Below are 27,047 nucleotides of genomic sequence, written 5' to 3'. Positions count from 1 at the left end.
ATCAATATTTGAAAATTGACTTTGTCAAGCCTAAAAACTTGAACATCAGACACCTATGTTCGAAAATAAAACCCATGGAATGGAAAAATAACATTTCAGATCATGCCTACAATAATAGAAAAGTAATCTTATTATAGAAGAAATTATTATAATTTAGTAATAAAGATATCAATACTAAACAGAGAACTGGAAAAATATTTTTCCAAAAAAGCTACACAAACAGCCATAACATAAGAAAATGTTCCACCAAAGGAATGTAAAACTACAACTCTACTGAGATGCCATAAAATAGCTCCTACAATGGCTATAAAAAATATAAGAATAACAAACATTTCCCCAGATGTAGAGAATTTATCACATTAGTACCCTGCGAGAGGTGGTGTAAAATAGTGAAGCCAATTTGAAAACATGTGGTAGTTACTCAAATTTTTAAACAGAATTGCCACATGAACCATACCTACAAATATGCAAAATAATTCAAAACAGGTGTTCAAACAAAAAAATACATCAGCATTCATAGTAGCATTATGCATGATAAAGAAAAGTAGATTTGTAGAAAATATATAGCAAATGATGAATAAAACAAAATGTGATTCTACCCACATAATAAAATATTATTTTCACAATATAAAAGAATAGATGCTCTATTCATCAATAGATTACAAGATGTGGCAGAGATGAAATTCAAAAGCATGGTAACTGAAGAAATCTCTAACCAAAAGTCAAATACTTCATGATTCCATTCATGTGACACTTTGCAGAACTGTTAATTCCATAAAGATTAAAAGTAAATTACTGGTTGCATATGGCTGATGGAGTAAGAACTAACAAGGAAGGAAGTCTGTTCCATGCTGAAGTGTTTCACACTGTGCTGATGATTGCATAAAATCCATGGGGTCTTGCATTTTAAATAGGTAAATTTTAAGGTATATAAAATACCTCAATGAACATATTAAAAAACATCATAGCAAAATAATCATTACATTAACAGTTGTGAGCCACCATGTGTGTGCTGCAAGCAGAACCTGGTTTCTTGGGAAGAGCCTTAAGTGCTCTTAAACTGTCATCTCCCCAACCCCAAGAATGGTTACTCTTTCTAAAGAAATGTTAAAATTACAATTAATTTAAAATGAAAATTAGTTACAACGGGATGACTGGTAATATTCAGAAACAAGAATTGAGGAAGAGAGACAGAAGACCAGAAAATTAAAAGTAATCAAACATGAATCACTTAATCAGTTTTATTGAAATTCATCAGATGAAAAGAATCAGTGTTCCATAGAAAAGGATTAATGTTGTACTTTGTAATTTTAAACACCAACAACTGCTTAACAAAAATTCATGTGAGTTTTACATTTTGTTGTTCTTTTTACTTAAGGAGTGAAGTCTGATTTCACCAAAACTCCCTGTACTCAGTCTTTCCCAGTAAAAGTAATCTTTGTTTCAAAATTCCCTATTCACATATACTTAGGGTCCCAATGAAGTGTCCACATTTAGCAGTACAATTAACAATTTACAGTGTTTTTGAAAGTGGAACTCTTTCTAAAGAACAAAATTTCTAAAGGGCAAATCAGCTCTTAAATGTGAAATTTACAAATTACCAAGTCTCATTTAGAAACACAAATATGCCAAACATATTATGCAAAGCAACAAGAAATTCACTCCCAAGCATATACTGTGGAAGTTTCTTCAAAACTCATTTAATTCTTAGACTTTTATTTCCTTTCCTTTCATCTATCAGGAATGTTTCTCAGTTGACAAAATGACAGGCTTCAATTGGAGAAGACTCAATTCAAACTTGTACTTTAAATCTACAGACTTCAGGGTATTATCCCACAGACATAAACATCCTCCAATGCAAAACAGAGAAAGTTACATTGTCCACATATAATACTGCAGGTATTACCTGTAGCATTTAGCAATGATGAGGGAAAACATTGGCTAAAAGTATTTTGCACTCCAAAATTAATTTAAAGTATTGTCTTCCATAGAGATCCCCAAAACAATTAAAAAAAAAAAAGGAAGAAGAAATGGAATAGTTTTGACTCCAATTCATACTTCAAAGTTTAGGTCACTAAAAGTTGCCTTCAAATTGTTTTTTATTGTTGTTTTGGTTGGTTTGGTTCATTTTGGTTTTTCTCCTTTTTAAACACCTATAAACAAAAATTATTCATCAAAATTACTGTATAACATTTAGAGTTGAGTAGCGCAAATTTTAAAACCATTTATGTTAAAGCATCAATTCACGTTTGAGTTTCAGTAAACTAAGCTATGGCTCCATTACATATTGAATTTTTGCCAAGTACAGTCTAGGAAAGAGCAGGTATGATGATAATAGTAATTTGAAGTAAAAGATGTGTGTTTCTTTATAAAAATCAAGTATGGGAAAAAGGTACAATATCAACATCTTCTGGTTGAATGCTTTGGGTCTTGCTTATCTTCAAACTACTTCAAACGTTGTTGCTTTTCTTTGATACTTGTACTTTCTCAAAAAATCAATGTGTGCTTAGTGATTCTTTCTACTTGGACGGATGTGTTGACACAGTCTACCTAAAGTGAAACTAAAAGCTTACCTATTAAGGACAGTATCATTCACGATCACCAACAGTGTTAAAGCAGGAGACAAGAGCCACTACTACTTCGTTCAGCAAACACCAAAAGAAAATATATCTTAAACAATGAAGGGCAAGATACTATATAACAGTTAATTAAAAGTCTGTGTTCTTTGCAAGGAAGGGCCAATTTAAAGTGAACTGCAATCTTTTCTCCATGACTTATATACCCACATTGTACTGAGGCAAGCAACTTAGAAACATGACTATAACTGCATGTATAAGCAAGGAATTTATCAGTTAAATGCACTCAACGTGTGTCTGACGGGAAGCCAGCTATTTTGATCACTGGCTGTGCAATGAAAGGTTACATCTAGAAGCCTGGAAAACTTGTGGTTCGGGGCATACATGTTTCTTTGATAAAAGAAGGAGAATGTCACAATCAGCATAGGAAATTACAATGACTAACATATGAACATAACCTGTAAATACATTTCAACAACAGTAACATCACATGAAAATATTCATGTTCACTAAAGATAATGAGGCATTGTGGGAATAAGAGTCTCTCTCTCTTCTCTCTTCTCTCTCTCTCTCTCTCTCTCTCTCTCTCTCTCTCTCTCTCTCTCTCTCCTCTCTCGCTCCTTTCAGTTCCTTAAAGTTGAAATGATGAGAACCTTAAGCTACACAGAAATTTAAAAGAAGGAGCATATTGATTTTTTGTAAAATCCTTACAGAACAGAAATGCCTTGGCAGATAACAATGCTACTCTAAGATATCTACTTAAAGTTTTAACTTCATCTCTCATTTCTTACCACCATGTTCACATTTTCATTATGCTTGTTTGCATGCGAGAATATCAACTAATCTCTAATCTATTATTTCAACATGTAAGCCTATTTCTTTTGAAGCAAGGATTTCTATAAAAGCAATGGAGATTTCATTATTTTTCAAGATGCTGAAGGAAGAACTCAGAACATTCATGCTTGCTGATTTGCCTGGGCTTCGGCTTCCTGGAATAAAACAAACAAACAAACAAAACTTACATTTAAATATCATAAGGTAAATACTCTTGTGCATTTTGGTTAAAATAAACTATCTCAAGTGACTAAGATTATTTAACAAGTAATTATATAGCAATTACTTCCATGATTTAACAAAAAAGGCTTTAAAATAATTAGCAGAAGCTTTCTTTTATCATGCCAGAAAGTGTTTTATGTAGGCTGCTGGGAGAGGATCAGAATCACATTCTTACTTAGCTGTGGATCCTGTATACCACACAACCAACTCACAGGAAAGATAGGCCCCTGGGAAAGTGATCATGTGACTTTTATAGGAGTTAGCAACTATTTTCTGATTGGACTTGAAGCCTGCTCCACAAGAGGAAATTCATATCTGGTTCTATAAGCCTGGTAAAAAGCCCCTGTGCAGGGAGGTCACAGGTACTTGTTTTGCTAAATGATCATGTTGCATCACACTGCCTTCTAAACGATTCAACATATGACCATATAGTACTGCTTAAAAACTTGGTCAGAGACATTTCTTTTCGCTGTCAACAGCAGTTGATAACTAATCAAAGTACTAGGAAAAGTAACTGTTGGATGCTCAGTCGTGAATGGGACATCTGTACCAACCTCTCCAAGTCTGGAAGGGCACTTTGGGAAAAGGGAGTGGAAAAAAAAGAGCCAGGGGATGGGTATGTTATAGAATGCTGTCTTTGGGCACAGCATAACCTTTACACTCATTTCATGAACTCACATTGAGGTTACCTACAGAAGATGGGGCCCTGAGTCTCATGGAATAATGAAGGGGCTTCTGAGACACTGCCCATTCTTAAGAAGCTATTGGCAATTAACAGGTAAAGGTTGCAGTTAACAGTTACTGGTTGCAGTTAATAGTTGCTAGGAGATAGAAAGTAAATTTCCTTCAGTGGTATATGGCTCTGATAAACGGCTCCCTGACATATCAGCAACCCTTTTTAAATTCAATAGGTCATACACAAAGGTTCGGAACTAACCAGGGACTATATGGAAAGAAGTGGTCAGGGAGAAGGAGACAAGGTAATGGGGTGAATATGATCAGAATCCACTCCATGCATGTATAAATTGCCAAAATAAGTACAAAATGCTTTTAAAAACTTGGCAGAAAACCAAACCATAACACATCTATGAAAGAGCAACTAGCATATGCAACCGGGGAAGCATGTATATAATAATGTGCAGAAGCTCGTATCAAGTGTTTTTTCACATAAATACACATCTATTTCCAGTGACCAGTACTCTCCCCAGAGTCACACTCCATTTTTCCTAATGAAAGAGATTGCTAACAGAGGCATCTAAAACAAAAGGGAAAGCTCCACCTTCAGTCCCAATACTGAGAGAGAAGGGCAGAGGCAGGTGGATGTGTCTGAATTCAAGGCCAGCCTCATCTACAGAGCAAGTTCATATTTAATTTTAGGAATAAAATAGAACGTAGGACCAGTGAGACAGCTCAAAAGGCAAAGGTGCCTGCTGTCCAGGATGCTAGCCTGATGACCTGAGTTCAAATCTTGAAACTTTTACCTACACACATACATTGTGGCACTAATGCTCCCTCCCAATACACACACACACACACACACACACACACACACACACACACACACACAAATTGTATATACACTGAACAACAAAAAAATATTAAAATAACAAGATGCATAAAATATATTCATTGAAGTAGCAATAGTTGTTCCTGGGCCTCCATATACACATGCATGCCCATGTACATGCACATTATACACATACATGCATATATACATACATAGAAAAATAACAACAAGAAGAGATTTAATTATTTTTTTTTAAAAAATGGTATCATATGAACTTCACCCTGTGCCTGCATAAGTTTTGAATTAATTAATTCAGGATTCAGACCTTAGCTGTGCCAGTCAATTATGTATTCTTAGACAAAGTAAATTAAGTCTTAATTTTTTCTATAGAATTTCATTCCAGGCATTTAGCTCATAAAGAGCACATAAGGATAAAAAGATGAGAGGGGGGTGTATACAGTGTGCGACTCAGTGGGTGACCCCATTACAGGCACGAACTCTTTCTGATTTTCCTCCTCTCCTGTTTTTGACTGAAACCAAGTTCATAGTTGGGTAATATTAATCTTCGTTATTAATCTCTTGAATAGATTATTTTCAATTTAAATAGGATTGTTTCACATACCACAGCTGAAACAGTGTCCAAGGCCACTTTCCACATATAATGATTCAAACTAGATGGCCAAAAACATCTTTCATAACATAACTCTACCATATGAAAAGTTTACTGCAAGTGGTTTTTCTTGCCAAATCATTTTCTCCCTGAAGACAAATGCCACTGGATTTATATTTCCGTCAAAGTATAAACTACTTTATTGTTTCCTATCTTAAAATCATCACTTTCACTACAAACAAGGGCCAGTGCTAAAAAGGACTTTCTGAAATGAGAGAAGCAAAAAATGAGTACTATCCCTTTTGAGTATGCTGGGGCCACAAGGGGATAATAGAGCAGATTCATCCTCTACAAGAATGTACTTTATGGAAATATTTGCTGAGCAGTTCTTTTAGGTAGCAATCTTTCTAGTACATCGGTTTTCAATAATTTTAAAGGGTATACACTACTAGTGGTTTGAAAAATTAAGGAATGAGAGAAGGCCATTCCTATTGCCTATTACTCCTTCCAGGCTTCCTTTTTGCCCCATGCACAGGTTCTAAATATAATTAGAGAATTATCCAGTAAATATAAATCTATAACTCATTTTTTAAATATTTTTCCACAAGCTATACAGTTCCCTCTTATCAACAACCATAAACATGCTAATTAGACTAGATTTTTCTTATATAAATAGTTTAACTCAGAAAATAAGATTGTTTGTAACTAGCAAAAATAACTAATAACAGTGTATTATGACAAAAGACTATAATGAAATTCATGTGAATGTAGTCCCCACTCCCTCTCTCTTGCCTATTGAGCAGGTGGTACAAACAAACTGGATAAGTTTGGCAAGACAGCATGGGATGGACTGAGATGGGGAGTAATTTCATCATACTAACCAGAGTGACAAAAACACATAAATCAGTTGTTCTACAATTCTTAATTAATATTTCCAGACCACAGTTGACATAACTCTGAGAAGTGAGACTGTATAAGAGGAAGCCATGATGTAATTTTTCAAATGGCAACATGAGCTTATGGAATGGAACAACATTTTTGGTAGGTTTTATTGCTGGATATTTGTTTCCAATATTATAGACATTAGACATATACATAAAACATATTTAAATTATATATGACTCATAGTTTATCCATGAAGTTCAATGATGAATCAACTTAATTGACACTCTTTTTGAAATATTTACCATTTCCCCAATGGTTTGAGATTATGGATTATAATCTTAACCATGCTTTTACCCAAGCACCTTGTTAATTGTCAACACTTACAATGTGACTTGGCTCATTTGACTTCTAACTCCATCATTCACTTTCTTAAAACTATTTCACTTAAGGCCCCCTTGATTGTTTTTGTGAACTTAAAAGCATCCCAAAGTATAAGTGTTACTATACCACGTCCTTCTTCTAATGCCCACACTGCACACACCTACCAAATTTAGTTTCTTAAGACAAATTTTCTTTGCAGGGTGACAGACCCCATCACAGGGGAAGTCAAGCTGCTCTGATCAGTTCAGGGCAGGGACTTTTGGGATAGCATTGGAAATGTAAATGAGGAAAATACCTAATAAAAATATTTAAAAAAAAAAAGAATGAGATCCTGACACACAGGAAGCCAGCAAGGAGAAGGGAAGGAATGGAAAATACGTAGATGAAATTAAATTAAACCATATCTTAAACTACTGAAATAATCATCCCATGTGCAGAGTATGGTGGTGCACACCTTTAATCCCTTGCAGAGGATGGTGGGTCAATATAAATTTGAGGCCAGACTGATCTACATAGTGAGTTCCAGACCAGCTCAAGCTATACAGTCCAACAGCGACCAAAGAAAGAAACAAACAAACAAAAATCACACCGTTGCTTTCCCAGGTTTTCCATGGTGACTTTTGGGTACCTAACAGAAAAAAGGTGAAGGTACCTAATACAGAACCATAACCTGGCCCCAAAGTACCTAGCTAATCTTAAACCTTCTAGCAGCCCTTTGTTTAATAGCCTCAATTCCAAAGTTACACTGCATTCTGTCCTCTTGATATGAGATCATCATGTATAGCTATATGCACCTATGCAGTGCTTTTCTTTGTTGTCCTGTCAAAAATTACTTAGTATCATTTAAATATCTTGAAATTTTGAGCAGATCAAATAATACCCTTCTAATAAAAGCTTCTCCAATCTCTTCAATAAGAAATAAAGATTACTGCCCTCAATCCCTATGTCCTTTATTTATGACAGTCCTAAAATTAACCATAGAATGTCTTAAATTATAATTACCTATACACATACTTATATAACCTTCTGCACATATATACTCACTAGGTTATGATCAGAATATAAGAATTATATCATATGTTATGCTTGCTCCACCATTGATCTCAGTGCTTGGCAACTGATAGACATTTGGTGAATGAATGAATCTTAATTTTAATTGAAGGGGACAAAGTCGTCAGCCACAAGAAATAGACTGTCCTTTCTTTTGCACTCTCTGATCTGCATTAAACTCACTGGCTTAACTTGGGCCTTACAAACTATTTAAACAACACCAAGAAAAAAAATGTTCTTCTGGCTTGATTCAGTTTTTATAAATCCTAAAATATAACATTTATCCATGGGAAAGGAATGTTTGGCAAGGAAGCAGAACTTGAGAGTGAAACAAACATATTTACAAAGCCTGTCTGGTGAAAATGTAGATGGTATTATAGGTTCTCAAGATTGAAGAAGGAATTAGAGCTTGAATAAATTGCTGATCATAAAATCTACTCAAGATTGGAACACAGATGAGTGCTACTGGAAAAACCTATTTTGATTAAGTGATCTGATACAAGAAAGACCAAATGGAAAAGGCTAAGGTCTAGTGAAAGTCCCTAGCTTTGAGGCATCTCACTGGACAAGTAATTTCATTTTTACTTTCCTTCTTTATTTGGGCTCCCTTGGGAACACTGTCACTTGAAAAATTAATTTGTCTTGGCAAGAAATAAAATACCAAAGTTAGCTAGCAATTTAATGACCAGTTTTGTAACTCGAAGGTTCTTATTATTCTTGAATAGCTGACTATATCATTTAGGCTCACAGAAGCTAATAGCTGCTGCTAAGGAGATGATCATGAACTAAGATACTTGATAGCCATGTAGAATTGAGCATGACATCTGGAGTTTTAAAGCTGGCAATCACACCTTTGAGACTGAATACCGATATATCTCCTGCCTCAGGAAGCTTGATAGAGAAGTTCACTTCTCTAAGTGTACTTCACTAAGTATACTATGCACAGTTGTCTACGCCATTAGGGGTTAAGTATATTACCACAAACACTGCTCTAGACTTACTCTGAATATTAACAGATATGACTTTTTTGGGGGACAGGGTTTCTCTGTGTAGCCCTGGCTGTCCTGGAACTCACTCTGTAGATCAGGCTGGCCTCAAATTCAGAAATCTGCCTGCCTCTGCATCCCAAGTGCTGGGATTAAAGGCGTGTGCCACCACTGCCCCACTCAGGCATGATTTTTGTTGATTAAAAAACCCATCAGCAATAAGATGGTCAGTAATGAAGGAAACAGAGGAATCATACCTTTGAACCAGGTGGTGCTGTCAAGCCTAAAAAGGCATAAACTGCATTATTTTCTCGGGCTTCAAAGAAGGCATCGTAATCCTTTGTGAAAAGAAGACAAGAAAAATTAGCAGTGTGCACCCCAATAGAGAGAGATGTGCTCATAATGACTTGACTGGCTGACAGGATCAGATGTCTCCTTGGAGCCTTAGTTCCAAAAGGCTGAAATTCTGGAAGGAGTAGTAAACAGACATACAGACAGGCGGGTTTCTGAGACTACACATGTATAATACGAACCTTGGGGGCTGAAGGAGAAGGATCACTAGTTCCAGGCCAGACTATGCTCCACAGGAAAACACTATCTCAAAAACAAAATCAAAAACCCTGTTAAGCAGCTCCAAGCAGAAATGGTTGGTATGCCATTGGAAAATGTTTTTATCACCAGCTTGCAAAATCTCAGTTGGTTTGTATTCATCTTAATTTAAAATAAAGAGAGTGAGATTTAAAAAAAAAACACAAACAAAGCATTATTAGAAAATAAATAAATAAATAAATAAATTTAATTAAACCTCCAAAAATATCAGTAAATTTATTTTGTAATTGCTTCTGGTTTTGTGTTTTTATGAGATTTCCATGTGTGTGAGTGTGTGTACATCTGAAGCTATATATGTGTTTTTGTGCTTTCTTTTTGACTGTATTTTTCCTTGTCTGTTTTGTCCTTTGATGGTTTGTTTGCTTTCATCATATTGCATTTTACTTGACTGTCTTAAAGGTTTTCTAACAATAAAGAGCAAGAAAAGGTAGAGAATTGGGTAGGTGAGGAAATGGAGAAGTTATGGGAGGAGTTTGGGGAGGGGAAACTGTTATATTGTTGGGAAAAATCACAACAAAATAAATATGAAGAGAAAATGATGGAGGAAGAGAGAAATGGCATTTGGATACTATTTAATGTGTACTAGAAGGTAAGTTGAAAATGCCAAATGGTTTATTGCACATCAAAAGGAGTTACAGATGCTTACATCTTCCTCCACCACTCAAAGCAAGCATTTCTCAGCAGTAGATTGCTTCTTTTTAGTGAGAGGCTCATTCCAATTAGTCATAGTTCTCTTCCCTTACTGAATTTAATAGTGATTTCCTCAGCCTGAAACCAATATTAGCTACTTAAGGCCAGAAGAACAGTGGGGCTATACTGTGTTTGCAAAGAGAGTACAGCGTTCTTGAAACATGAGCAAAGAAAGCTTTAACCCTGAGTATACAAGAGAATCCTGACATGTCTCAATTTGGTTCAACTTAACATTGCTGCCACCCTAAGCCACTAAGCCTATAACAAAAGTAACAAGTGGACTTGTCTACAATTGTAACTTGTAATCAACAGCAAACATAGTTAAATGTCTATTTTCTGTATGTGGCCTTGATTACAGTGTGATTTCTAGATATGTATAAGGAAAGGAGACAGTAAATAAAACAATAAGAAAAATAAAATAAAATAAAATAAAATAGACAAAAAAATACTGTCTTTCCCTCACATTCCTTATAGTCTGAACTTAAACCATTTTGCTTTAAGAAAGTCAATGTTAAGAGAATCAAAAGATGACCTACAGCATGGAAGAAAAGAATTCCAAAACGTGTAAGTAGCGAAGAATTCATTTCTAAAATGCTTAAAAATCATGAGATAATAGTAATAAAACAAAATTAAAAGTGATACTGAAATTGAAAGATTAAAATCAATTATTAGCTCCAAGGAAGGGCATGTATTTATAACCCATAAATATATAATAAATATATCAATAGGAAACAATGTAAAAATAAAGCATAAGGAAATAAAGATTATAATTTGTAAATACAAAAAAAAGTGATACTGACTAAACAGATACTTAGAGAGAATAGAAGGATGTCAAATAAGGACAAAAATGTGTTAATATCATAATTTTGATCATTACATAAAAACATTATAATGAACAGAAGCTACCAAAATACCAAGCTATTTAGGATTGGTTTAAAAGGCCAACAATAGGTCTGAGAAGTAGCTCAGGGCTCTAGCCTTTGTCTATTGTATATACAATACTGAACGAAATATGCAGTAACATACGAAAAAGCAAACAGACACAAAACTTTTGACAATATCAGGAGCTGAAAAGAAAGACTGAGTACCAGGAACCTATGCAAAATAACACAGGCAATTCAGAAGCATTCCATATTCTCTACAAATTAAAAATACAATCACTGTGTTAAGCAGTAAATACATCTCTGGGATTTATGCCTGAGCAATGAGAATTATTGTTATACAAAAATCAAGAAACAAATACAGAAAACACTTATAATTACAATGGCTCAGATTTAGAAACAATGAAAATGTCTACCAATTTATAATGATATACCGCCACCCAACTATATGAGGGGAAAAAAGTATTTAAACAGAAAACAAACAGATCTCAAACACATGCAATTCACTGAAAGAAGGCAGCATCCGAAGACTGCACACTGTATGAATCCATTTATATGACCTTATCAAAAGGACAAAATTATACTGATGATGGTAAGATTAGTGTTGGCCATGGACTGGGAATAGGAATAGCATACACTTATAAAGGAATATCATGAGAGTTTGAGAGAAGACTCTGAATTTTTATTGTAGCACTAGTTTCACAATCCAATGCATGTGTTAAAATTCAGAGAAAAATACATACCAAAAAGAGCCGCTACCATACACTAAAATTTTAAACGTTAAACTTACAAAATGTAATGACATTTTAAGGGAAAATGACAAAAACTAAAATATACAAATTCAAGTTAACCCAACTAAACAATGGACTGAAATATCCTAATGAGACCTGCCTCAAACGAAGATGTACAAAGACAAATAGGCTTATGAAAAATGTCTATCATAATGAATTATTGAGGAGTTATAAAATAAAACCACAGGAAGATACCTTTAACCATGCAAAAATGTGGTTTTTCAAAAGGACAAAAATGGAATGAGTATTGAAAAAGATGTAGAGGAAGTAAAACTTTCCGCACTATTGTGTATGAATGTAAATTAGTACAACTATTATGGAAAATGAAATATAGAGGCTTCCCAAACCATTAAAAAAAGAACTACCTTAAGCCAGCCTGATCTATATAGCAAGCTCTGAGACAGTCAGGTCTAAATACAGAGACCCTGTCTTAAAAGAAGTAAAAGAAGAAGGAGGAGGAGGAGGAGGAGGAGGAGGAGGAGGAGGAGGCTTGTCAGTAGTAGGCCAGCCTTTAATCCTAGCACTTGGGAGGCAGAGGCAGGCAGATCAAGGACAGCCTGGTGTACAAAGTGAGTTCCAGGACAACCAGGGCTATACAGAGAAAACCTGCCTCGAAAAACCAAAAGAGAGGAGGAGGAGGAAGAGAAGGAGGAGGAGAAGGGAGAAGGGAGAAAGGAGAAGGAGAAAGTAGAAGGAGGGGGAGGGGAGGAGAAGGAAAAGAAGAGGAAGAAGAGGAAGCAGCAGCAGCAACATCCCATGAGCCAGCAATCTCCCTTTGTAGCACATATACAAAGGAAATGAGGTCATTATGGGTATAGGTCTTACACTGGTAGTCCTAGCACTCATGGTGGAGGCAAAAGAATTGCCTGAGTTTAAGGCCAAATTAGTCTGTTTATAGAGAACCCTGGTTTTAAAGAAAGCAAAGAAAGAATGAAATCAGTCTGTCAAAGAGATTGCTACAATCAGATATTACTGCAACACTAGTCACAACAGGCAATATATGAAATCAGTTTGCGTCCGGCAATGGATGAAGGAAAAAGGAAAATTCTGTATGTGTATATAGTAAAACACTATTCAGCCTTTAAAATAAAATTCTGTTATCTGTGACATGGATGAACCTAGAGAATATGTTAAGCAAAATATTCAGCAACATCGGAATCTGAGGCCAGTCTTTGCTGTCTCGAAAACAATAGCTGGATTGAGAAAGAGGGGAGAACAGGACTCTCATCAAAGAGGAAGCCCCACGGCAGAGGATCTCCCAGTGGTAAAACTACATTCCAGGAGCCAGGAAAGGGAGAGTCCAGATGATAGCTAACAATCAGGCATAGTTACCTGTTTTGATGTGGTTGGACCCAAAATGAAGAAATACAAGCATGTTTTGCTTATTCATTTGAATGTTGATCCTAGAGAACAAAATACTATGTAGCTGCCTATGGCGCATGCAGAGGGCAAATAACTGTACAGAAGAAATGACTAGGCCTGGAGGTGAAGATGAAAGGTTAAGTTCCTTTGAGACAATCTATTTAAAAAAAAAAAAAAAAAAAAAAACAAGAATTGAAGTTGCTTCCTTACCCCACGGTACTGGCATTCATTGAAAATCTGAGGTGGCAAGGGGTACCCTGTGGATGGTCGACTGTCTTCAGGTACATTTTCTCTCATCCACTTCCGATTCTCTTCATTAGCTGCAATATCTTTTTCTTCAAATCCTATTTTGTTGGCTTCTAAGAAACAAAGCACATCTTGCTGTTTCTTCTTAATCTAGGAGCCAAGAGAAGGGGGCAGGGATAATACTGATAAGCAAAGAGCACTGATTGTTTTCTCTTTCTTCTTTGTTTGGACTCAACAGGTTTTATTTAGGAATATATGTTTATTCAAATACATACAGGCATGCAATAACAACTGATGGAAAAAGAGGCCATGATTTTGAAGGAGAGTAGAGGAGGCTGGGCACGGGTGTGTTTAGAGGGAGAACAGGGAAAGAAGAGATGTCAATTACAATCTCAAAAATAAACAAAAATAACCAAGCTTTCTTTAATCTAAGAAGCTTTTTACTGGAGGTCCAAATAATTTACCATTCAATTCTAGTGATAGAAATTTAAATCAGAGCTCCTAAACAAAAGGTTTTTATTTTTAAAATTTAACAAAATCAGTGCTTAAAAACCAGCAAACATGAATTTAGACACAGATTAAATCTGCAGTGCAAAAGATACATTTTCCCCTCGTTACTGTTTTGATGATGTCTCACAAGTGAAGAGCCTGAAGGCCCTTTTTATCTAACTCTCCTTTTTGCACTAAAGGCTCAATATCTAATGATACTGATATAATTCTAGCTCATGCACATTACAAAGTCTATAAAGTATGGTTAATTCAAGCATCATAATCAGTAGCAATGACTCCATTTTATGGTTCAGACCAAAATCTATACTGTAAAAGAGCTAAGCCTGTCTGTATACTAAGTTTGTAATATAATCTGTATTTCTCATTAGCTCATAATATGCCGAATTAGGACACCTTTCACATGTCGGTGCTACCTCATTAGATTATTAGTAGATTACATACTGTTATCCTTATCAAATCAAGGTCAGAGAGCTTCAGAAGTAGTGAAGTTAATACTTCCTAGGACCTTCCTATGAAATGCATTTATCTGAGTACATGGTTTCACATACCTATGTTCATGTAATTAAGGTTAAAGCCTCTTCATAACATATCTGAACTATATAGAAAATATGAAAGAAAAAAATCTTTTTAAATGGAGTCATACTCAAAGGATACATGTGGCAGAAACATTTAAAACAAAACAAAGTAAAATATATTATAAAGACGTAGTCCACACAATGGCAATCAAAAATGTGAAAAAGGAACTCAGCAGCAGGCAACTTTAAATTCATACTTCCCTCCTCTACCACTGTGTGCAGGCACAGGGGTTATATTTTCATCCAGATTACTTGTGGTTAGGGCTACATAATTCACTTTAAATAATACAACTCACAACTCCAGTAAAAACAGGAATTTCTGCTACCTATTTGGATTCAATACTAAAAGTCCTTTCAAAAAGATCAATTATAATCCAATAAAATGTACCACAACATTAATTTTTCTAATATTACTATTTCTTCATTGGTATACACAATTAAACTTTCCTCTCTAAACAGAAAATTTGGAAAACATCACTGAGGCAGTATGTATAAGCATCTAGTATGCTAATATACATGAGGGAAGTCTCAAGTCAGTGACTTTCAACCTATGTCACAGAGTAGGGGAGTTCAGTCAACATGAAATGTATCAAGTAATTTGTAAATGCTTAGACTATTTACAGTTATGAGTAGATATAAATGTCTTACTTTCCAGAACCTAGAATTTCAACAATAACAATTATATTCAGTCTTAGCAGACTATCACCATCGTGTTTGTATAGACAAAGATCAGAGGCCATCTAAAATAAACAGCCCTTTGAGGCATCTCCTGCCTTATCGGATGTTCTTTATGTTGAAAACACTGTGCTGACTCAATACAGTGTCCTTGCCTGATATCAGTATGTACAATCAGAGATATTTACTAGTAACTTTATCTGTATGTCAAGGGTTGAGTTTCTTTTTTAAAAAAGATTAACACAGTTTCTTCTTTAGAAGGTTCCGATGCAAAAAACAAAGCTTCATCCCACCCACAAAACTTTCCACCCCAAATTTATTCTGTCTACAAGAAAAGTAGGGATAGGGAATAGAGACCCATCCCATGAGCAACCACCATTCCGACACTATTATTGATAATTTTTTATGCTTGCAGACAGGAGACTATCAAGGCTGTCCTCTGAGAGGCTCCTCCTATTAGCTGACTGAGACAGATGCAGAGACCCATAGCCAAATAGTGGATGGAGCTTTGGGACTCTTACAGAAGAGTTGGAAGAAAGATTGCAGCCCCAAAGGGGATGGGAACTCCACAGGAAGACCAAAAGAGTCAACCAACATGGACCCTTGGGGCTCTCAGAGACTGAACCACCAACCAAAGAGCATACACACACATATGTAGCAGATGTGCATAGATCTGGTAACAAAGTTAGTATTAAGTACTTAATTACCTACTATATTTTTGCTTTAAGTTTAGGACAATCAAACTATTTGTTTTGGGTTTTTAATTTAAACCAAAGTTACTTACGGAATTATCTTAAATTCATAAAAATACAGTTTCCATATATGTTACCCTGTTCACCTATTATTGACATCTTACCTCAAAGACGTACACCTGCCATTAAGAAGCCTACATCAGTGCAACACTATCAATTAAACCCCAAACTATTAGCATTTCACCGCTTCTTCCTTTAATGTCATTTTCTGTTCCCCTCGAGATACTTAGTCATCATGTCTCCTTAGTTTCTTTTGCTGTGTGAGTTACTCAGATCCCCTTTCTCTGTGATTTTGGCAATTTTGAAGTGTACTGGTCAGATATATGGTAATGCTTCTCCAGCCAGACTTATCTAGTTTTTCTCTTATGATTAGACTGGGATTATGAATTTGGGGGACAAGAGTATAAAATATAAATAACTTTCTCATCCTATCATACCAGAGAACCCCTGATAGGGACCTAACTCACTAAGATAACATTAACCTGGATTACTTGGTAAGTGGAGTATGAGTTAGGTTTCTTCACTACATTTTCCTTCTTCACACTGTGTATTTAGAAGTAAATAATTTTCCCTTTCTACACTATGTGTTTGGGAGTCAGTAAAATTCCAACTTCATAGTGAAAATCTGACAGTACATCTTAGTTAGAGATTCTGGGAAATTTGAGAAACAGCAATATGTGAGAGATTGCTGAAAAGTAATATACATCCATCTTTGGGGACAAATACTGTGGCTTTCTCATAATACAATATATTTTTTCTTATATATTACATCCACACCAGTTTCCCCTTCCTCCCCCTGCCCTCCAGTCTCTCCCCCAGATCTAGTGCCCTCTACCTTCCCTCAGAAAAGAGCAAGCCCTCCAGGGAAATCAACCAAACACAGCATTACAAGCCACAATAAGACTGGGCACATACCATCACATCAAGGCTGGACAAGGCAATCCAGTAGGAGGTAAAGGTTCCCACAAGTAGGCCAAAGAGTCAGGCACAGACCCTGCTCCTACTGTTAAGCTACCTAAAAGAACACTGAGCTACTCAGCCATAACATATATGCAGAGAACCTAGGTCAAATCCCTACAGGATTCCTGATGTCTGAGAGTTCCCCTGAATCCTAGTCAATTGATTCAGTGCCCCATGATCTCATGGTGTCCCTGACTCACTTCTAAGTGGATATCAGTTGTAAAGCAAAAGACAATCACGCTACTGTCCACAGATCCAAAGAGGCAAAGTAATGAGGAGGGCTGAAGACAGGGTACAAGGATCTCCCTAGGAAGGGGAAACAGAATAGCTTTTCAGGGTGATCTGGGGGCAGGTGGTGTTGGAAACAGGAATGATCAGGTTTGGGAGAGGGAGAAAACACCAGGAGAAATGACTGGAGGGGGGGCGGTATTCCAGGGTGAGGTAGAAACTCTATAGAATCTATAGAAACTCTATAGAATCTACGAGAGTAACCCTAGGAAACTCTCCTAGTAATAGGGAGCACCTGAACTGGCCATATTCTGTAACCAGGCAAGGCCTCAAGAGGAGGGATTGGGACACCAACCTAACTGCACAACCTTTGACCTACAATTCGTCGTCCCTGCAGAGGCCACAGAACCTTCGACCTATATACAGTTTGCCCTGCCTGTAGAGTATTCTGGGACCAGAGCCTAGCATAACTGTCTTCAGAAAGACCAGAGAAACTTAATCCAGCAACTGATGGGAACAGAACCAGAGTCTCATAGCTAAACATTAGACAGAGCGCCAGAAGTCATAATTCAATTTTTATTTGGAAAACATATCTTTTTGAAAAATCCTTGGACTAAACGTGAAGTATCATATTAGAGTGATTAGTACTTAAACTACATTTCATTTAGGCCCACATACATCCTTCTAGCAAAACTTCTTGTGCACAGGAGTAACGGAAATAATCAATGTTTGCATACAGACTTTCCTCCATCCTCACAATTTCCAAAATAACACTTGTGAATCCTAAAGCAAAGCTGATGAAAAGTTTGTACCTTTATATACATCATCAGAGTTCTATAAAGTACCTAAAAGTTAACATATTCCATAACAGGGAGACTGCTTGTCTAGGTAAAAATAGATAGATAGATAGATAGATAGATAGATAGATAGATAGATAGATAGATTAATTAAATGCAAGCAAGCTGTGAGCTTACCTAAATTAGAGAGAAACTTTGGGCTATCAGAAAGAGTTCACTGCTATTATTTCCCAATTTACCAGATTTCTAATTGCAGCTATTTTAAGAAGACTAGGAGTTGTTAGAGAACTGGCTCAGCAGTTAAGAGCACTTGCTGCTCTTACAGAGGTCCCAAGTTTACTTCCCAGCACTGCATTCACACACAGGCAAACACAAACACAAACATAGTGACTCAGTCACAAGTAACTCCAGTTCCATGTGGAGATCCAACACCTTCTTCTAGATCCCACAGATACCAAGCAGTCACATTGTGCACATACAGATGCAGTCAAAAGACCCATGCACATAGATAAGGAAAAAAATAAATACGTAAACTGCTGGAAACAGATTTGGCTTCTTATTTATACCACTATTAGTTATCACTGTAGATGGATGGCAATGAAGAGAAAGTTAGTTAACTAACATTACAGTTATTGCTTCATGTCCACTTCCTATTCAAAATATCCTGTAGGGCAGGTATCTTGATTTTCATGTTATGGATTAGACTACCAAGACTCATAGTGATTAATGAAATGTACTCAAAGTCACAAAACCAATATATGACGAGACTAAAATTCAAATTCAGATATCTTTTAATAGCAAATCTTACATTATTTCACTACATTTGCCTGCCTTCTTTCGTTTTACCTTCTATGTTTGTTTTCTTTAAGAAATTTTTAGTCCAATAATATGGCTCATTGGGTAGACACCTGCAGCCAAACCAGACAATCTGAGCTGGCTATCTTCACACAGTGGAGAGAGAAAATCAACCTTCACAAGTTATCCTCTGGCATTCACACACACACACACACACACACACACACACACATTAAAGAATCAAACAAATGATATAGAAAGCAATCTATATAACACTGACAAAATCTTTTAAGAAGTAATACTCCCTGGCACAGTGGCTACACATCTATTTCCAGGTCCTTGTGAGAGGATGACAATCACATGAGCCTAGGACCTGAGACCTGGGCAGCATAGTGAGAGACACTATTTCCAAGGCAATATTTTTATGTGTTCTTGTTAATTGTGAATTCTGTGTAACAAAGTATGGTTTCATCTTATTTTCCAAATGAGTATGTGCACAAATGAACAAATTTCCACAGCATTCAAAGAAAAAACAACAACAAAGAAAAAAACAACAAACAAACAAACAAAAACCAAGACATCTGAAACAGCCACTTCCAAATCAGGATTCTCTACCAGTAGAAAAGGTTCAATATTTGACTCTATCTGGTAATGTTATGGGGTTACCAGTTCATTAAAAATGTAACTCTTCAATACAATCTAGGCCTCAATGATTCTAGACATTAAAAATAACAATTATTATGATCTGAAGGAATTTGAAAATTATAATTATAAAATATAAATTCTAAACTAGTCCATGATTTTTAATGATTACATCTAACCAGCCCTTAATCAAAGTCTGGAATAATTCTGCTGCAGGCAAGTAGATGAATTAGTGCTAGAATAATAAGGAAAAAGAATAGATATGCTGAATTGGTTAGCAATAAGCTATATGCATCAGGTCCCTTTTGCATTACACCATGTGTGATCTCGTTGTAAAATATAATGTGATAATTATTATTTATAAAGCGTTTCCTATGAACCAGGCACTGTGATAAGCTCTTTACATGTTTATTTTATTTTAGTCTCACAATAATCTTCTGAAGCAGCTGCTATTATTTTCATTCCAGACACTCTGAAAAAGAAACTAATGCTCAGATGGATTAGGGAACTTGTTCCAAATTACTTATTTGTCCAATCTCTGCCAGAGTAAAAATCACCATTAAAAAACGAAGTATACAGAATAACAAATAAGGTACTGCCATGCTTGATGCCTCCTGCTAATTAGATCATCTGTTGACTTACTGAAGCTCTCTTGAGCGCAGATGTGGCTCATAATAATTTTGTGTATCAGTCTCCATTTCAAAGCCTGGTCTAAAGTAGCAGCAAGAAAACCTGGAGATTATTTTTTTAGTATCATTTTTGTTTATTTTTGAGAATGTAATGTAATTGCAACATTTTCCCCATCCCTTTAAGATTTTTTGTTGCTGTTGCTCTTGTTTTGCAATCAAGCTCAAGGCCTCATATACCACAAGCAAGTATTCTATCACTGAATTACATTCCTATCCCTTACAACATTTTTTTTTTGAACTAGGGTCTCACTACATGGTCCACAATGACCTTCAACTTATAAACTCTTGCTTCAGCATCCTGAATGCTAGCATGACAGACATGCACCACCATGGCACAACTTAAGCATTTTAGAGCACAGTGTTAGTGGCTTGTGATTACAGATTTATACAGGAAATGGCTGTCATGTGAATTATACTGCCTGTACATTTCATGTACATGGACAAATGCAAGTGTAAAACAAAGAGCGTTATGACATGCTTCCACAAAAGTGCCAGTACACCAGGCTACAGGAAATGGCTCTTCAAGGAAAATAGGGTTAACAGGCACCCTAGGCTACTCTCAAAACTTTAGGAGTATCCTTAAAGAAAACCACTTCACACTGTTAGCAGAAATTATCAGAGCTCAATAACTGGTACATGTGCTATTCTAACATTATGGATCTTCCATTCAAAAATGTCAGACTGGTGTCATGCTAAGATTTTTGAAAATAAATCTGTTCATCTCAGCCCCCACACTCCTGCCTTAATCACTGCCATTAAGAAGTCAGTACAATGGTTTTCTGGATAGATTTGAATCCTCTTTAAGAGAATAGCGTTAGAGTAGAATAAAAGGAACTTGGATGTTTAGAAGAAACATTATGAGCAACAAAATGTTCCCAACCCATCTTTCTCTTTGCATAACAAATTCCAGCAGTAAGGAAACTGTGTCCTAAAACCACTTCCTGCTAATGCTACAGGGCTTCTAATTCCGGTCAGACACAGTCACCAGGCAGCCTTTCCATATAAGGATAAGCAAAAACACAAATCCTCAAACAGGCTGATGTGAAGTCACAGGGCAGGCATACGAGAACCAAATATGGTAGCTAAAATCTGCGGCACACAAGATGCCTTTTTTAAAAAAGAAGGCTGTAACCATCAACTCTATCAGTTCCTAAATCATAAGAAAAGCAATAAGCTTGCTAGTGTTAACTAAATGACAAATATTAGCCACACTGCAGTGTGTCGCATAAGCTGGCCATCTTCTTCTATTGACAGGCTATTATGAAATGTGTGGCCAGGGGGTATGCATATAACATCAAAATGGTGTATGTGAATAAGTAAATTCATTCATTCTACCTCCTCTGAAAGACGCAAATAGAGTTCCCAAATGACTCAGAAAACTATCTCTGTCCTACTACAGAAACACCTTAGTGTGGCCAGGGGAAAAAAATCCAGATATGGAATAACTCGTTAAGACTAAATCCTAAGAGGGTCCTTTCAATTACAGGGTAGAACCAGATTCTGAGAGCTGTTGCAGAGCCATAAAGAGACCATAATAACCCTTACTCTTCCCCTGCCAAACATGAGAATTAAAGAGCACACAGAGACATCATCTTCATTTTCAGTGAGCATAGTGTTCCTAATTAGTATGATCAAGTATGTTGCTTGTGCTGAAGGCTGTTAATTCAGACAAAGTCAAGTAAACTCAGAAACTTTTTTTTCCAGTGTGTGGTAATAGCCATGGAAACATTCATAGTTCTTAATCTTGTAATTTCAAGTCCAGATGCTTTAAGTAAATAAACAAAAGAGAGCTAAATGATGTGCCTGAAGAAATTGTGTGTGATATATTCTGGTGAGTTTGTTATTTGTTTCCTTTTGACAGTGGAGATTTGAAAATTGTCTGCATATTTACCCATTCAGACTTGCCTAAATGTTTGTGAAGTAATTACTTGAAAGAATATTGCATGCACAGTGAAAGCAAGCACGTGCTGTATGATTATGTAGCAACAAGGGAAAATATTTACAACATGGGGAGGAAAATCAAGAAAATTATATATTTTTGTGATTCCAACTGTGAAAAGCAAAAAAAAAAAAGGTATATTCTTAAAAGACTAGCAAGAACTTAAACAGATTGCTTCATAAGTAAAATACATCATATATATGAAGGCCTTTCTAGTGGTAGCATATTATAAAGGTAAGGCTGTGCACCACTGAATCTTTGGCACAAACACTCTAAGGTGTTCCTTCCTCAGAAACCCCACCAGAGACTTACTTAGGGGTGGTAGGACTTCTTGTTTATATTCAAGAGAATATGGCAACGTTGATAGGATGTCATTGTTATGTTGTGGGAGATGAGGCTCTCTACGAGACTCACACATGAGTCTACTTTGTTTACAAAGAAGCAAACAAATCCTATAGTCTCGAGGAATTCTGTCAACCACCACATAGCATGAAAGTAGATTCTGCCTTAGTGTACCCTCCCACTCACAAGTCAGTACATCTTGACTGCAGTTTTATCAAGAATACAGCTGAACTATGCCAGGACTTCTGTCCTATAGGCACTGTACTATAATAAATGGATGTTGATTTAAATGGATAAAATTACAATAATCTGCTCTACAGCACAGAAAACCAATACAGGACCAAACAGATTTGGCTTGGAAACTCAGAGAACTTCTACCTATTGTGTATGGCTGAGCAAGCTGATTAACCCTGTGAGTCTCAAACTCATTATCTGTTGATAATAATAATAATAATACCTACCTCTCAGAAATTTTGCACAGAAAATCACAGATAAGAGAAGCCTATTGCATTACCTGCTAGAAAACAGTCGTGACTGTAAATTATAGGTTCTCATATGGCTAAAACCTTGCCTATTTTGCTCATCATGTTACTTAGTATCCACTGCAGGTGTTTTATAAATATATGGTAAAGGAATTAATAAGCGAATGAAAGTAAGATCGTGTATGTGTGTGTATAAAATAAAGAATATTAAGAAATAAAGAGAATCTCTGCCCTCAAAGTACTAAGCATAATGAATGATGCCATGGCTTAAAAGTCACAATACAGGGGAATGCCAGAGCCAGGAAGCGGGAGTAGGTGGGTTGGACAACAGGGCTTGGGGAGGGTATAGGGGACTTTCGGGATAGTATTTGAAATTTAAATGAAGAAAATATCTAATTTTTAAAAAAGGAAACAAAGTCACAATACAGAAAACGTCCTTCTGGGGTTTTATGAGAACGGAAGTGTGTAGACAAAGAATCAAGCTTTGGAATCAAATATAGTAAGGTTTATATGCATAACCCAATGAAACTTTTCAGAGGATGCTATTAGTATCAATATAAAAAAAACTACACAGGAGGATTTAAGATGTTAAAAAGAAATCTATGCAGTTGCTAGGAAGCCACTATAAGGCAAATGATATGTGACATGCTGGGAAAATGTCTGAGCAGTCACAAAGTCTAGTGACTTTCCTTACATCACTGGGCTCTGAGAAATAAAAGCCCAGTAAAAGTTTAAAGGGCCACTTGGAAACCAAATTCTCTTTATAAAGTGTTGAAAGATTAAAGTATTTATACTATTGCAGCAAAACTCCTAAGTACAAAGATCAGAAGTTAAATTGTTTAAACAACTGTCCATAAGGAAGTTAGAATATAACAGTCTATGAGAAAGCTGACCGGAAGTTAAACATTGTCAAACAATACTTTTGTTAAACAAAACAATTCTTAAGCCTCAAAGTTAATCACCAGGTAAAAAAAAATATCCAGACACATTTTAAAATTGCGATATTTTCTTAAATTGGCTACATTATGTGGCAATTTCCTCCAAAAGGAAAAGAACTGCCACTCCCCGCATAAACAAGTGTGGAGCAGTAGAACAAATTCCTAAGTCAACCTAAACTTGAATCCTCAAAACCTACCAGTGAAATTTGTTACTTGTGTTCACAGTAAAATTCCACCAATGTTCATGAGTGAGAAGAAGAGGTAACAGAAAATATTGTGAAATAATAAAGAGTTAGAAAGTCATTGTCTTAACCTCAAAAAGTTCCCCAAACCATTCTGTGAATAATATGAATACCAATAATACCCATACAGAGCCACATGCAAGTTCTCAGAAATGCAGTTCTTAATTATTTTCCATTGAAAGAAAATTTATCACTGCCCTTTGGTTTTTTCAAAGGGAAAGAAAAATCGTTTTACATTTGTCTCAGTGCATTTTCTGCCCTGTAAATGCTTTTCCCATGAACAAAATCTGCCCCGATATAATAAACATATTTTAAGTCATTCCATTTCAAAGGTGATATTATGGTAGAAAGTAAGAAAAAAAGGGAGGCAAGACAGAGAAAAGATTCAAAGACATTTGAACAATTGATAATTGCATCAATCAAATCAGGACAGAGTGTCTCAGCTAACTCACTCTAAAAAATAATAAATGACATCAAATGCAAATTATAATCTTTGGCCATCATGATCAAATTCTTAGAAATGTATAACAATTCCAAATGCAAATTTTGTTATTGTTTGGTTTTGGCTTGTCTGTAAGGCAATTTTGCTAGCCATCCATCCTTCACTGGGTGGCCTAGTAATTGCAAATTAACCAGGTCATCTGAAACACCCAGCAATCCCATCCGAGCCTCAGGAGGAAAAGTTAGGATAACTCATGAATATCCAGGCCTGTCTGACTGTCAGGTCAACTTTTAAAGTTCAGTATATTTGTATTTAATAATTACTATTCACCAGGCAGTGGTGGCACATGCCTTTAATCCCAGCATTTGGGAGGCAGAGGCAGGCAGATTTCTGAGTTCAAGACAAGCCTGGTCTACAGAGTGAGTTCCAGCACAGCCAGAGCTATACAGAGAAACCCTGTCTCGAACCCCCCCCCCAAAATAATAATAATTACTATTCACTCAAAGGCCCCAATAGCAAGAGACCTCAAATTTCTTTATACACTTGGTAATTGGGTAATATTTGCAAGCACTTCTTTCTGACTTTGTATGACACATGGTCAGCATTATAAATAACAGAACCCTGTCAAAAAAAAAGACCTCTTTTAACACAGAGATTTTTTTTTTTTGTACATGGAATAGTTTAAAAGCTGCTGCCCAACTAGAAATGGTTGTCTGGTAAAGCTTATTTAGGATAAATGAGTTCAAGCAACTTTATGCAAATATTTGACACTGTAATTTCTTTTACTTTTTTTTTTTACTTGTCCAAAAATCTTCACAGGAAAACATATATTGATGAATGTTTAACAATCTATATTTTTTTATTCTGGTGCTTCTTCAATACTGTACAGGCTGAGTTAGGAAACTATTATCTATTATTCATCTAGTTCCAGACACACACACAAACACACACACACACACACACACACACACAATCACAGGCATGCACACACACCAAGTTATGCACAAACAGCAACAACAAAATGGATTGAAGATGTCCATCAGTTGGCAGTGGGTTTGCCTATCACTGGAGGTAAAGGCAAGAGTATCAGGCATTTAAGGTCATCCAGAACCACACAGCAAATCAAGAGCCAACTTGGAATATGTTTGTTCCTGTCACAGAGAAGAAAAAAGAACACTCTGCATGTCCAAAGTAATTCTCCTCTCCCTGGGCTTTTCTCTGAAAATAAATGCTAAATACAGACAAACTGGTGGTGAATCTTTTATCATATTCTTCATATTTAAAAAGCTACTCATTTGTGCAGGAAATACTTTTCTGTAAAACAAAAACAAAATACCAAATACTATTTTGACTACTTTAGCTACAGTATAGTTCTACCATCCCTCATTGACGATTTGTGAGGTGCTGTCATTACAAAGACAATTGAAAGACTTTATTTCAATAGACCAGAAAACTGTATTCTTATGAAAACAAATTCAGTTGCTATAGGCAAAAGGACAAGTCTGAGGCCTGAGCTGAACAGAGTGCCCCAGATGACATTCCAGAGAGCACCATGAGTGTACTCCCACACTTAGGTCAATAAAACAAGTTCCAAACTGTCCAGCTGAAAATAGCTGCCACATATTGCCTAATTAGTTAAACAAGATCAGACTCAAATAGTCCAAAAAAGTTAGTACGTTAGTGAATTGCTATGCACACACACACACACACAAAGACAAAGAAGTCTGGGCACTTTACTTCTTTACTTGCAAATTTGTGTGCAATGTAATTACTGACATAGTTATATGAACAACTATCAAAACAAATAGCATATCCAGAAATAGATACTACTGGCAAAACCACTGAAGGGTCTGAAACTTTATCCTGCTTGCTATCAGGTAAGCCTGTTATAATTTTTAAGGTTCTACAAGAAAACACAGAATTCCTGAGAACATCAGTGTCTCCTTGGACCTCTTTCCAGTCCTACAGGGGGACAAACAGTCCAAGTAAGAGACTTGTTATCTTTTATAATGAGCAGTAAGCAAACTTACCCTTTGCCCTGGAGATAATAACAGCATGTTTCAATGCTGTTTCTCTGTATAAGAGCATACTGAGATCAGTAGCTCAATCCAGGAGATGTGCGTGAAAGCAAGGGATCAACAAAGGATATTGTTGCCAATACCTACCACTTACAATATAGTTTGGCTATAAAACAGCGTCTCATTCTTGTCATGCAGGTTTTCCAAGGTGAAGCTCATCTGAGAGTCAAATGCTATGTTGGGTGATGAAAGCCTATAATTCTACCACCTGCTTAAGCAAAAACCTTGTGGGAGTGAATTTGTATAACAATTCAATTAAAAACTATAAATCCTAGATACTTTCAAAATTCATGGAGCCAACTGAACTTCATACCTCTAGACACAATGCATT

At 36.1% G+C, this 27,047-nt stretch overlaps 1 protein-coding gene across 1 annotated transcript in view; it reads right to left on the bottom strand.

The window, feature by feature from the left end:
• Positions 1–1,227: 1,227 nt before the first annotated feature.
• Positions 1,228–27,047, bottom strand: part of Sh3bgrl (SH3-binding domain glutamic acid-rich protein like) — a 67,061-nt gene continuing 41,241 nt past the window's right edge. Inside the window, exons 2-4 of the mRNA NM_019989.2 lie at positions 13,595–13,780; positions 9,309–9,389; positions 1,228–3,565 (exon numbers count right to left, since the gene is read on the bottom strand). Coding sequence (NP_064373.1) covers positions 3,533–3,565; positions 9,309–9,389; positions 13,595–13,780 — 300 coding nt within the window. The 3' untranslated portion in view covers positions 1,228–3,532. The remainder of the gene's footprint in view (positions 3,566–9,308; positions 9,390–13,594; positions 13,781–27,047) is intronic.

Source organism: Mus musculus, chromosome X (genome assembly GCF_000001635.26).
Source record: "Mus musculus strain C57BL/6J chromosome X, GRCm38.p6 C57BL/6J".
In the NCBI taxonomy this organism is placed as follows: Eukaryota; Metazoa; Chordata; class Mammalia; order Rodentia; family Muridae; genus Mus; species Mus musculus.
The sequence above is the reverse complement of the archived record's forward strand: the minus strand, read 5'-3'. Positions and strand labels throughout refer to the sequence as shown.